Source organism: Odocoileus virginianus, chromosome 33 (assembly GCF_023699985.2).
Source record: "Odocoileus virginianus isolate 20LAN1187 ecotype Illinois chromosome 33, Ovbor_1.2, whole genome shotgun sequence".
NCBI lineage: Eukaryota > Metazoa > Chordata > Mammalia > Artiodactyla > Cervidae > Odocoileus > Odocoileus virginianus.
In genome coordinates, this window is record NC_069706.1 from 37,176,951 (window position 1) to 37,190,969 (window position 14,019).

The 14,019-nt window shown below is 57.5% G+C and overlaps 1 protein-coding gene across 2 annotated transcripts in view; it reads left to right on the forward strand.

Moving 5' to 3' along the window:
* RNF216 (ring finger protein 216) overlaps nucleotides 1-3,029 on the forward strand; it is a 119,335-nt gene extending 116,306 nt beyond the window's left edge. For both annotated transcript variants that reach the window (XM_020906711.2, XM_020906714.2), the window contains exon 17: nucleotides 279-3,029. In XM_020906711.2, the coding sequence (XP_020762370.1) occupies nucleotides 279-598 (320 nt within the window). In that variant the 3' untranslated portion in view covers nucleotides 599-3,029. The remainder of the gene's footprint in view (nucleotides 1-278) is intronic.
* Nucleotides 3,030-14,019: the final 10,990 nt, after the last annotated feature.

The window sequence follows — 14,019 nt, forward strand, 5'->3', positions numbered from 1 at the left end:
TGCCTTCTGCTAAGGGGACCCCTGTGGGCTCTGATGCTGGCGGGAACGTGTGCTTCTGTCCTTGGTGACTGCTGGGTGGGGGGCTGCACCCGTGCATGCGTGCTGCCTTGGGGACCTCAGTCGGCCTTGTTCTGGCCTGGCCACCCCTCCTGTGTCCACTGGGAAGAAGGCAGGTCGGTGGTGCCTGGCCTGACCTCCGGCAGTTCTGCTGGGTTTCCAGCAGGTCTGCACACAGTGGGGTTAACCCTTCTCTCGACTAAATCCTGCCTCCTTTTCAGAGAACACCTTCAAACGCATCGGTCCCCCCTTGGAGAAGCCCCCCGAGAAAGTGCAGAGGACCGAGGCCCTACCAAGGCCGGTGCCCCAGAACCTGCACCAGCAGCAGATACCCCCCTATGCCTTCGTGCATCCGCCCTTCCCCTTGCCGCCCGTCCGGCCCGTGTTCAACAACTTCCCCCTCAACATGGGCCCTATCCCGGCGCCCTACGTGCCACCCCTGCCCAACATGCGCGTCAACTACGAATTTGCCCCCGTCCACGTGCCCCTGGAGCACAACCTGCCCATGCACTTTGGCCCCCAGCCTCGGCATCGCTTCTGACGCCTGGGCCCCGCCCCTCCAGGGAGCCCCGCCAAGCGCCTGGCAGCGGAGGCTGGATGCAGATGGTCCCTCCCACCCCGACCCAGGCCGATGGCTGTGCCGGGCCTGCCAAGTAGGGGTGGTGGACTTCGCTCTCGGGAGGGTGGGCAGAGTTTCTTCCTGGGAAGGGCCAGCGCTCCTTCAAGAGCGACCAGCAGGTGGTGGTGCCCTGTGGGTGCCCATGAGGATTGGTCTGGCACTCGCTGGGCAGAGATCGGGGCAGCGAAGCCCTCTTCCTGAAGAGTCTGCTGTTCTAGCTGCCAGATGGGGGCCCTGGCCACAGGGCACCCGTCTGTCACTCATATCCCTGCAGGAGTAGATGCAGGGAAGTGTTTGCCTCCAGCCCCAACCCCCGGCAGACAACAAAAGTCTCAGTTAAAAACCATGTAAGCCTTCCTCACCACAGCAGTGTGACCGGTAATAAAGTGAAGTAACAGCGCAGTTTGGAGCCGCGAGACTGGGCCCAGGTCCGGCGGGCCTGGTTCTCCTGTCCCCTGCTCGGAGGCCTGCCCAGCGTGGGGTGCGCCCCGCCACCCTGACCAGTCGCTCCCAGTGAGGAGGAGGCTGTGGACTGTGTCCCCCAGGCCCCCCCTGCCATGGGGGTTCCAGGGTCCCCCCTCTTGGCCCTCTCAGATGAGACCACAGGGAGCTGCTTCATGCAATGGGATATTTGTGGTTTATCTGAAGAAACGTTTGCTGTTCACTCAGTTTTCACTTTTCCAGTTTTCCGTGGCCTACTAGAGTTTCCCTCAATCCCCATTACCTACCCCATGCCTGGCAGCTGACCCGGGGTGAGGGGTGGTCCCAAAATCTTCACCAAACACAAGGCCTTTCTGAGGTAGCTGTGACAGCCTGGTTCTCCCCGAAGGTGTGGCGGGGGCGCTGGCTGTGCCCAGGGGCAGCCCCTGCCACGCACCTGTGGCCTTTCGCTGTCCAGCCCCAGTGAGCACATGCTTGGTGGCACGTCACCACACTCCAGCCTGTGTGCAGAGCCGCGGCCCCCGTGGGGTGAACCTGCCTAGCCCCGGTGTTGGCCTCTGACCCGATGGCTGTGGGCTCCCGCAGCTCACACACAGACCTCGGTGCAGGGGATACGCTCCACGCCAGGGCATCCTCTGCCACCAGCCTCAGCTGTTTTTAAGAGATTAAACTGGAGAGGAGATGAGGCTGAGTTGCTCATCCTTGCTCATCTTTTTCTGGGTTTGGGCTTTGCAGATAGGGAATCCCCTGGGCTTGAGGGGGGCAGGTGCCTGAGGAGAGGCCACACCAACCCTCTGCTGCCAGGGGGCCCTCCCTGCCCAACCCCCCGCCCCTGCCCCTTGGGGTGCAGCCGCAGGGTTTCTTCCCATACCTTGAAGGCATGTTCCCCCCACTTCCCCACAGGAGGGTGTCTGAGAGCCATGAACTGCCCACAAGTGTCCTACCAGGTGGGGAAGGTGACCCCAGGTGCTGTCTCCCTGCCCAACTGCTGACAGTCTCACCCCAGCCCACCAGAACCTTCTAGGTCTCTGACCCAATTCATCATCCAATGAGGGAGCCAGGTTCCACCTCGGCTCTGCAACCCAGGGTATGTGGCTCCACAGAGGGCCTGGGGCAGTGGCAAGGACAGACCTCAGCAGGTGTGTGCCCAACACTGGTCCGGCGACTGCCCTAGGGCCTAACATGTAGGGGTCACCTGGCACAGGGAGACCAGAATGATGGTTCCCTCGAGGCCAATTCCAAGGCTCATCTTTTGAGACGAGTTCTGGCAGTTCTTAGCCGCACAGGACAGCTAGGGAACCACTCCTTCCTCTCTGAGCCAAGGGCACCCAATTTCTAGTGTTCTCCAGCCAGGGTGTGGAGTGGCTTGCAGATCAGTGGACATAGTGCCGTCACCAAACGTAAGTCCCCACATGTCTGCAAAATGAGCCTGTAGGTGTCCCCGTGTCCCGGAGGCAGCACCTGGGTCTGGGTCTCCTGAAGAAGTGGTCTGTCCCCATGATGGGGTGGGGAGAGAGACGGGACATCCTCATCTGACAAGACAGTCAGTGGCCTCAAGACACTAACGCCAGGACACCCACGGAGATGAGCCCGTCTGGGGACAGCAGTCCCAGAGGCAGCCAGCACCTTCCCCTCTGGGCCGCTGGGCTTGCTCCCCGGAGCGAAAGACTGCCCAATGGCAGTCCTGTTCTTGCCTTAAAACTGGAGAGAGGAATCTAGTATTTGCACTTAGCGAAAGGTTTTAAAACAAGCGTGCATGACCAGTCACATTGTATAAAAACAGCAAAAATGATTATTACATTTTTTTTTCTTTCTGGTAGTAAAAATACATAATTGTTTAAACTACTGTGTGTAAAAAACCTGTATCATATGTAACTTGGTTTTTTTGTAAATAGACGTTTGTGCAGACTGCTCTCTGGTTTCTTTTCTCCGCGCACAGAACGATCAGGCAGGCCCCACGCCCCCCACCCCACCACGAAGTTACCAGGGCTGCTTGGACAGAGAGCCCACGGATTCCCAGGACAGATAATGCCTCACCTAACTGTTCTCCCACAGCAGAGGTCGGGGGGCCGCCCAAGAGCTGCAGGATCTGATTCCAGAGCTGCCCCGAGGGGCCAGGCCTGCCCGGAGGAAGGTCGGGTGATCCATCACACGCCCTGCCTGGGTGGCTGCCTAGGTCAGGCGGGGCACAGGGGCTGCTTTTGTCCAGTTTTACTGTTTGTTTGGCTGCCCCGGGACTCAGCTGTGGCATACAAACTTTTGGTTGCGGCATGTGGGATCTAGTTCCCTGACCAGGGATCGGACCCAGGCCTCCTGCGTTGGCAGCGAGCGTGGAGCCTCAGCCACTGGGCCACCAGGGGAGTCGCTGTGTGTGTTTCAGCACAGAATCGCCTTTGACAAAGCCTGGTCAGTCCTCTTCCTGGTCTCTGCAAGCAGGCCGCTGACTGGGAGGTGGAGGCAGGGCGAGAAACCTCACTCAGGCGGCCAGGCTTGAGAAGACAGAGGGGCCGTGGGTACGTTTGCCACGCCTGCCAGGCCTGGAGGCCACTGAGTCACGGGCAGACACCGCAAAGCTTGGGCGCAGATCCGGTTCAGAACGTTGATAGACCATGCTATCCTCGTCTCCATTCACAACTTTTTACTGAATGACATCTTTTTTCTTTTGCACGTCTGAAAAAGGCGTACTGAAGTAAATCCTAGACAAAACTTAATCTACATTCCCAGCTTTTAAGTTGGTGAATTTTTTAAGTTTGCTTATGCCATCTAGTTCTCATTTCTTTACACGTTCCATATCCTAGACTGTTCTACAGTTCCCATCTGTAGATACGTCATGTTTTCTCTCCCAGTCCGCAGTTAATCTCTCTTCCATCCTCCCTTCAGGTAACCAGAGTCACATTTCTCCCTCTTCGCCCCTCTCGCCCTCCAGAACATCTCCACGGGCACCTGCTTCTCAGTACCCTGGGCCTTTGTCTTCACAAAAGTGGTTTCATACCTTTGGCTGCAATTCACTTTCTTCACCATCATGACATGACCTCCAGGTCTTGGATCCAAATAGCTCTAACCTGTGCCTTTTATGCCTTCCTTGGTATTTCTGTGTATGGATTTGCCACAAATGATCCAGCCATTCCCCCATTAAGGAAAACCTGGGTGCTTCCCATGTCCTGCACCACACACACACCACCCCAGGGACACTCCCTTTGATGTCACAGTAGATGCATTTCTAGTAGCGGTGCTGTGAATAGAAGAATGTTGGGTTGGGGCAGAGGGTAAGCAGTGGGGTTAGGTATTGAAGTCTAGTTGACTTGCAGTATTGTGTTGGTTTTGATGTGTTTCCTCCCAGTGTGTTTTTTCCTGTGATATACATGTGTATTTCACAAAACTAGTAAACCAGATGTGTGGATTTTCCGTCTACCAGGAGCAGGAACAGGTATGAGCAAAGACTTCCTGAAGGTGGCTTTTAATTAGCTTCCTCTTTTATAACTTCCTGCCGCAGGCTCTGTTCACGTTCTCTTTGGACTTACTGAAGTCTCACTCCCAGAGGCTGGTCATGCCCAGCTAGCTGGCCCTCTGTTCCCATGACCTCTGGTGGGAAGTGGTCATGTCTTACCCCCATCTGTGTCATCCCTGTTGGTCGGGATCAGCACATTTTTGGCAAAGACTGATCCCTGGCTGGGCTGGACTGGGCTGGGCTTGGCCTTAGAAGGTGCCAGTTAAAACCGTTGTGGTATGAAGACCATGCCCTGAGCCCTGCACCCAGTAGGCACCTGTGTGCCCAGCACTAAAGCAGGACAGACCTGGGCCGGGCTTCAAGAAGCTGCCACCAAACTGGGTGGTCTTGGGCTCTCAGGCTCCCCAGCACAGAGGAACCAGACTGTGAGAACCAGGGGCACAGCAGGAGCCGCCAGGGGCTGGGGGGTGATGGGGAGGAGGCTCGAGGCAAGGGGCCCCCGGCTGGCCCCTCCTCTGCATCACCGGACGGGGGGCGGGGGGGGGGCGGTCCAGAGGGGCTCCTCAGTGTGGGGCCTACAGAGTGTGGGGACTAGTGGAGGCGGTAGCACGTGTGGGAAAAGGGTCCTAAGGGACCTGGCGCACAGCGGGGGATGGACGTGCAGGGTGGGGGGATAACTGGCGGTGTCCAAGGCAAGTAGGCAGCCTGGGGGAGGTGTGCCGCCCAGCGCTCAGCAGTGTCCAGGAGGTTCTCCTGAGGACGCGCCATGAGGCCTGAGGCTGGGGACCAGGGGGGCTCGCTTACAAGGCAGCAGAGGGCAGCCTGGAAGCCAGAGGAAATCAGGGGGAGCTGCCAGCGGAGCAGGGGAGGGGAAGAACTCCGAGCCGAACCCCCTTTCTGGCCCCTTGTTCCTGGGGGCTGCCCCTCCCTCTTCCCGCCAAGCCCCCCCAGCGGGGCCTGGCCGAGCTCCTCCCACCCCAGGACCAGCTGCTCCCGCCGCGGCAGCCACAGGAAACCACCCGGAGCAGCTAACGAAGCAACGAGCACCGCGGCAGGGCTCCTCACCACGTCCGCGCTGCCAGCCCAGGGACGGCTCTGAGCCCGCCTGCGGTTTGGCTGAGCCGGCAGCCCCGAGGTGGCTCCCAGGGCCCCGCGGCCCCCGCTTCCCCCAGCACGGCGGGCGGGGGCTGTCAAGGGCTCTGCAGGGCCCGGTGCTCATCAACCACCTCACCCCAGGCACCCCAAAACAAGCCTTGTCCCCCACCCCCCCTCAGCTGGAAGAGGCGCCTCTCGGGGTACAGTAGCTGCTGCTTTCTCTGTCCTCCCTGTGTCGGCCCCAAGTCTGGTCCCCTCTGTTACTCTCTTTGTCTCTCTCTGTCTCCTTTCTACCCGAGTTTAAGGCCACTTACCCAAAATTCAGGCTTCCTTCTGGCTCAGCTGGTAAAGAATCCGCCTGCAATGCGGGAGACCTAGGTTCCATCCCTGGGTTGGGAAGATCCCCTGGAGAAGAGAATGGCAACCCACTCCAGTATTCTGGCCTGGAGAATTCCATGGACAGTCCGTGGGGTTGCAAAGAGTCGGACACAACTGAGCAATCTCAAATTACCCAAAATACATATGATAGAAAAACAAATAGAAAATACAAATTGGAACGCAAGCGAAGTGACCACAAGCACAGCCCAGAGTTAGGGCTCTGGAACGCACCTCCACCAGGTGTCCCTGCCCTTATCTTCAAAGGCAGCTTGACCTCATGGGTGGACGCACAAGAGTTAGGAGGGTCGGTGCGTCTGGAAGGTGGAGACGTGCCCCCAGCTCAAGGGAAGGACGCTCTTCGGGCAGAGGCACTTCTCTGCGACCTGCTGGAGGCCCGGCTGCCCTGTCCCAGGCATCCTGGGGGCCCAGCCCACTCCCAGCCTCAGCCCTCAGGGGCGCCCACACCTCCCCCACAGACATCTCCTTTCTCTCCCTCCTAATGGGGAGGAAGGCCAGAAAGGAAGCCCAGGGCGACCTCAAAGCTGGGTGTCCCTACCCAGCTCCTCTGTTACCTGCCTCTGGGACATAGACCTCTCTTCTCCTGAGACCCTTGGATTCATTCCCTACCTTCGGAAGATTTTCCGTCGCGCCTGCCTCCCTGAGATCCTAGGAACACCGTTCTGCCCAGCTCACCATCTCCAGCACCGGTTCACAGTCTGGAGTGTTCAGGAAATAACTGCTGGAAGGAGAAATCTGTGAAAGGATAAAGAGACCCACCTCAGAAGGAGGAAGTAGGGCATCCAGTGAGACTGTGTGTGAAGATGAACTCTGGCCCACAGGAGCCACACAAAGCTTACCTTCATTGTTCTTTGTGGCTGTTGTTCAGTTGCCAAGTCACGCCAAGACTCTGCGACCCCATGGACTGCAGCATGCCAGGCTTCCCGGTCCTTCACCATGTCCCAGAGTTCGCTCAGACTCATGTCTATTGAATCGGTGATGCCATCCATCCGTCTCATCCTCTGTCACTCCCTTCTGCTGCCCTCAATCTTTCCCAGCATCAGGATCTTTTCCAATGAATCAGTTCTTCACATCAGATGGTCAAAGTATTGGAGCTTCAGCTTCAGCGTCAGTCCCTCCAATGCATATTCAGGGCTGATTTCCTTTAGGACGGACTGGTTTGTGAGTGAGTGCTCTTTGAACCGAACGGTGGGCAAATCACCTGCCAGCCGGAGTGTCAGTTTCCCCATCTGTAAACTCCGGGGTTGGGGGGGGTGTGGAGGTTGGCTGGTAGCCTGAAAAGCCCTCCCCGCTCTAATGGGCTGGGGTTTTACAGGTGTCCTAATGGCCCAGGTATCAAGAGCTGGAGTTTTAAGTCTACGGAGATGTTTTCCTAGAATGTGTTTCATACAACAATAATTTAGCATTATTCATAAATAGCCAAAAAGTAGAAACCATCCAAATCAAATGTCCACCGTCTGATGAAGGGACAAACAAAATGCTGTCGATCCAGACAGGATCGTATTTGGTCATAAAGGAAAGAAGGGCTTCCCAGGTGGCGCTCGTAAAGAAAGTGGCAGACCTGCCCGCCAGCGCAGGAGATCCAAGAGACACGGGTTCGATCCCTGGCCCAGGAAGGTCCCACAGGCTGTGGGGCAGTTAAGCCTGTGAGCCACAGCTGCTGGGCCCGCTCCCTGGAGCCTGGGCACCATGTCAAAGAATGGCCCTCTCTCACCGCAACTAGAGGAAAGCCCGGACAGCAACGAAAACCCAGCACAGGCCCCCAAAATGGATTAATTTTAAAAATTAGTAAAGATGAAACTATGCAATGTTTTATCTTTTTAAAAATACCTCGGGTGAAATTCATAACAGATGCTGCAGGGGGTCAAAAAAAAAAAAATGTTACTGAACTTGAAGACAGCAATAGAAACTCTCCCGAACAGAGAAACCCAAGAGAAAAGAGGAAGAGGCCCAGCCAGGGCCCACGCTACACCCTCAGGGACGACGGCCTCTGTGAGGAGGGCCTTGGGCCCGATGAGTCGGGGGGACTGGCCGCGCCCCAGCTGCTCCTGAGCCCCCCGGGCACCTCGGGAGCCGCAGGGACCCAGGCAGGGCCTCCCTGGCTACCAGCGCTGTGACGGGACGTCATCTGGAGCCCTGGGAGGTGCGGGAGGCTTTTATTTACACCTCTCAGATCGCCAGTGGCGCTTTGAGGAAGAAGGAAACCCAGCAGGCAGGAGCCCCGAGAGCAGACCCCTGCGCTCCTGGTGAGCACAGACAGACTCCCCAGGTACACTGCACCCTGCTCCCCACCTCTCGGCTTGGCCAGAAGCTTCAAGAGCGATTCCATCCAGGTTGGGGAGGGTGTAAAGAAACACTCACCCTCTGCTGGGCAGGGGCTGGGGGAAGGGTCTTAGGGGGAGGCCATCAGACCACATCGAACAGAATGTCAAGTGACCCAGGAATTATCCTTCCAGGAATCTAGCCCAGGGACTTGTAAACAGGCTTCTGCCACCGTTGTTCCATTCAACAGTGTCTGTGCCAGTCATGACACACGAGATAGGATGTGAAGGTCCGCGAGCACAGGCCGAGGTAGATAAGACGGGATGTGGCGAGGCCACGCGACAGGACAGAGGGCGGTCTGTCTGCGCAGATAAGGGAAACGGCATCTGTTAAGGGACAGTGAGGGGAGGGCGCGGTGGACACGTCCGATGCTCTTTGTGTCGGAAAATAAAACACAACCCTTGTACACCCTTGCTGGGGATGAAAGCGGTGCAGCCACTGTGGGAGACATGGCCGTTCCTCAAAACCTTAAAATTGGAATGGCCACATGACCCAGCAGGCCCGCTTCTGGGTCTGTACCCAAAAGAATGGAAAGCAGGGTCTTGTACGTTTATGTTCACAGGAGCACCATTCACAATAGCTAATAAACGGAAGCCACTACAACGCCCATGGACGGATGTGGCATATCAATACAACCGAACAGGATTCAGTCTTTTTTTTTATTTGGCTGTGCTGAGTCTTCACTGCTGCTCAGGCTGGGCTTTTCTCTTGTCGCAGCAAGCAGGGGCTGCTCTTTAGTTAAGACACGGGGGCTTAGTTGCCCCGCAGCATGTGGGATATTCCTGGAGCAGGGATTGAACCCGTGTCCCTTGCATTGCAAGGCAAATTCTTAACCACTGGGCCACCAGGGAAGCCCCAGTATTCAGCCTTAAAAAAGAAATTCTGGCACTTGCTACCGCAAGGGCGAACCTTGGGACCATTATGCTAAGTGAAATAGGCTCACCAGAAAAGAACAAGCACTGTAGGACTCCACTCGGATGAGGTCCTGAGTATCACGTTCATGGAGACAGACTGTATGAGGGTGGGTGCCGGGGACTGGGAGGCCCGGAGTCAGTGTTCAATGGGGACAGAGCATCCGTTTTATAAGGTGGAGAGAGTTCTAGAGATGATGGTGGTGATTTGATGATGGCCCAACAATGTGGATAAAGATAGCACTACTGAACCGTCATGAACAGTTAAGATAGTAGACTTTATGCTAGTGTTGTTTAGTTGCTAACTCGTGTCTGACTCTTTGGCGACCCCATGGACTGTAGCCTGCCGGGCTCTGTCCATGGGATTCTCCAGGCAAGGATACTGGAGTGGGTTGCCGTTTCCTCCTCCAGGGGATCTTCCCGACCCAGGGATGGAAGCTGCATCTCCTGCACTGGCATGCAGATTCTTTATCCCTGAGCCACCATCGAAGCCTGCTTTATGCTACTGTATTTTACCACAATTAAAAGTTATTTAATTAATTGTAATAAAATAAATACAGTGGGGGTCATGATAATCAGGGCATAACATATCCCCTCGGCTCCCCCGTCACATGGTGAACCTCAGCTCTGGAAAGCAGCCCACCATGATGGGGAGGACCGGGGGTGACAGGCCCTCGCCCCTGCTCATCAGGGACGGCTCTGTCTGCAGTGCGCTGCCCTGGTCTCCTGAACCATCCAGCGGGGCTCGGAGCCTGGCGCCCACGGCGCTGCATTGCCTTCCTTCTCGTCTCCTCCTCTCGCCGTCCTGCGGTCACCTCCCAGAGAAGCCGCTTTGGCCTGGACGCTCGTATCCATTTGTTTCTGGGGGACTGGATCACATGACTGTCAGTACCTGGACATACCTGTTAGGTTTGTTGGTTCTTTACTGAAGCATCACTGACTTACACTGTTGTGTTGGTTTCAGGTGCAGGACAGTGTAAGCTACAGACACACATAGTGTGTGTTACAGAGATGTCCTGTATGCTACAGTTACTACCAGGATAAATCTGGTTACCGCTGTCACCCACCACACAGAGCTTTAACTAGTTTCCCTATGTCTGCATTGCATCCTGGGGAACTGTTCATTTTGTAACTGAATGTCTGCACCTCTAAGCCCCTTCACCGACTGCACTCACTCATTCCCTCCCCCCTCCGGCCCCAAGTCCTCCATCCTGGCAACCACCTCTTTGTTCCTGTGTCTGTGAGCCTGTTTTCGTCTTGTTACGACAATATCTGTCTTTGTTGGGTATGTCTTCGCAACATACCCTCCAGATCCAGGCATGTTGTACAAAAAGCAAGATTTCATTCCTTGTTATGACTGAGCAGTATTCCATTGCATGTATGTGTGTATATATACATGGATACCACACCTTTTTAAAAGTTTTGTTTTTTTTTAGTGTTTATTTCTTTGGCTGCATGGGGTCTTAAGTTCAGCGTATGGGAACTTCGATCTTCATTTCGGCCTTCAGGATCTATTAGCGCAGCACGCAAACTCTTAACTTGGGGCATGCGGAAATCTAGTTCTCTGACCAGGGATTGAAACCCGGCCGCCTGTATTGGAAGCGCAGACTCTTGGCCACTGGACCACCAGGGAAGCCCCCTATTCTCTTAATTCTTCTTTTTCAGGCGAGACTTTCTTGACTGAGGCCACTGCTGTGGCGAGGGGAAGTGAGAACAACAAACCAGATTCCCGTGCTTGCTGGCTCCTCTTATTTCTTAAAGCGACAATTGTGATAGGGATCGGAGCTCTTTCAGAGCAGCCTGCCCAGTCCCAGGTTCCTGGAGGTGTGTCTCCCTCCCCTTCTGGGGGTTGTCCCTGTTTGGTGGGGGTGGGGGCAGGAAGAGGAGTGCAGGGTCCCATCCCCCATCTCCTGAAGCTTTAGTCTTAATTATTCACACCTCAAGGAGGATGGGCCTCCTCTTGGCTAAGCTCAGGGGCCCACACGAACCGGCTGGGGCTTCAGGCCAATTGCTCAGCTCCGCCCCACCCCTGCCGGGTGGCTTGGGGCCCCTCCTCCGGGCCTCCTGCCGGGAGCCCCCATCTGTCCCCTTCTCCTCTTGCTGCCCCAGGGGTCTCAGAGCCCCTCCCCCATCAGTCTTGCTGTCCCTGGAAGGAGGGAAACTGAGGCCAGAGGGTCCCCAGGGAGTCCGGAGGGGTGGGGGTCTCTTTGTAGCATCACCCACCTTACACTTCAGTGTGTTTTGGCCCCCTCCCCAATTCTGGCAGAAGCCGCTATGTCCCTGGAGGAAGAGGGACCCAGTTAGGTCTGGGGTGTCCTCCAACGAGGTCTCCCCGGAGATGAACAGGGGAAGAGCCTGAGCTTGGGGGTGCAGGGGGGCTGGGTTTGAAGTGTCCTGTGGAGATGCCCCTGGGAAGCTCTGAGGGACCCACCTAGGTCCTCCCCTTCCAGCAGGGCTGGAAGTCCCACCCCAAAAGGATGTGAATGGCCGTCTGTGAAAAAAAGTCCTGCTTTTTTTCTGGCCGGGCTGCATCTTGGGAACCACAGCTTCCCCCAGCTGCCCTGCCCGGCCTTGGGCAGTCCTGCCCCTGCCGGGGGAGGACTCAGGGAAGGGAAGAAAGCTTGCCTGTCCTTGCTTCTTCCTTCCTTACAAGTTCAACTGCGTGTTCTTCGTTTGGGCTCACAACCAACCCCAGTGGAGTAGCTGGGAGCCTGGGCTGCACCTGCCCAGACTCGCTGGGCACCCTCTAGGCCTCTGTTTCCCCATCTGAGCAATGGGAGGCTGGACTCCTGCTCGTCCTCCACGGCAGGCTTGGGGGGAACCCACCCTCAGAACTGTGGGGCCCTGCTGGCCCCCGACCCAGCTGGAGGTGGGAGGAGCTGCCAGTCAGGGTCTAGGAGAAGCCGGGGCAAGGAGTCCCCAAGGACAGAGGGCGGCAGCCTGTGAGTCAGGGCGGGCTGCTGGGCAAACCTCCGGCTCCTTGTCCCTGGGGGCTGGCCCGTGTGCCCGTGTGTGCATGTCGTGTCCACGTGCACCTGTGTTGTGTGCACTGGGCTCTTGTGCATGCCTGCACGTGTTCCTGTGTGCACACACCCACTCGTGTGCTCAGGCCTGTGTGCCTGTGTGTGCAGGGTCCTGCAGTCCGGGGCCTGTGAACTGGAAATCGCTGAGGCAAACATGCTTCTGGGTGGAGGAAGAACTGAATCCTTTGCCCAGGAATCTGACGTGGAGCCCCAGAGCCAGTTCTGATGGGGGTGCAGAGGCGGGGCAGGGTGGTGGAGGGGGGGTGGGTACACTTTGCAGTCAGCACATGGGGAGCCCCGGCACGCAGGAGTGAATCTGGAGGTCCCCACGGTGCTCCTGCGTGCCACCCTAGTGTCTGCCTCCTTCCCACAGCATCCTATTGCCTCCACGGGGCCTAGAGACAACGGCCTCACTCGGGCAGATCCACTCCTCCTCAGGACCCAGCCAGGACCCAGCCAGGGCCCAGCCACAACTCCTGACCTTTGCATGCGCGGTGGTTCTCTGGCCTGGCCGCTCTCCCCTTCCCAGGTACTGGGTTAGGTCCCCTTCCTCCCTAGGTGTGATCGCCTCGGCCACCTCGTTTGCAGAGAAGATGGGGGGGAGGGGAACAGCCCCTGGAACACGCGCAGCCGGTGCTCATTTTTGCAGAATGCGTGGAATTTATTATCAGCCCCTAGGCCTGGCTCAGAGGATGCGGGCAGAGGTCCCTGGAATCTCTCCAGGACAGATCATTCCGCTCCTGGGCAGCCCCCTCCCCAGGCACCGCGGGGAACACCTCCACCTCGCTCCACTGCCCAACTGGGGACCCCCGCTCCCAACGGTCTGTAAGAACTTGGCTCTGGAATCCTCATCTGCTCCTTCCACGTCACTGAGCCTTCTCTGGCTTCCAGCCTGGCTTGAACAGTGGTGGGGGTTGGTCGCCAGGACCCCGCTGGGAGCTCGCCATCCCTTTGTGGCCATCTGTCCTTGTCAATCTCGAGACTCCCGCCCCCAGGGACCACCAATCACAGCGCAGGCATCCCAGTTTCGTCATCGGCAGCCAATCAGCGCTTCCACTGACCGCTCAGGCCCCCTCTGCCCCCGCGAGACGGCCGCAGGCCCAAGTTCGTCGGACACCCGTGGGGCGCCCCATTCCACCCCCAGGGCTGCGCCTTGCTGCTCTCAGCCTCAGTCTGCCCCTCTGTAAGATGGGGACAGGCAATCTCTGGGTAACACGAAGGACTGCACAAGAGAGCCCGCACAGCGCCTGTCTCTCTGGAGGTCCCTGCAGGGCTGGCCACGTGGAGGTCTGCCAGGGACCAAGAAGGGCAGGGTGGACTCGGGACCCAGGTGACCCCTCGAAACCGGAAACTTCCTGGCCTTATCTGCCAGACAGAGAAGTGGCTCTGTCCCTCTGCAAGCTGGGCGCCGGATCCAGGCACCCACCCTGGACCGCAAGCCTAGTCCACCGGGCGGACTCCTCTCAGGGCAGATCCCCACCTCGGTGGGAGCCTGCGGTCTGGGGGTGGGGATGGACGCACAGGAGGCCTCTTCAGGATGGAAAGGGGGCAGCCCAGGCCTCCACACTCTTAATTAACGCACACCTGCCCAGGTGTGCCAGTTTGTGTGGGCTTGACCTCTAACCTCTAAAGTGCAGGAGTCGGTTCCCAGGCCCACCCCTCCCGTCTGCCTTCGTCCCAGCGCAGGGCACACACGCACACACAGTC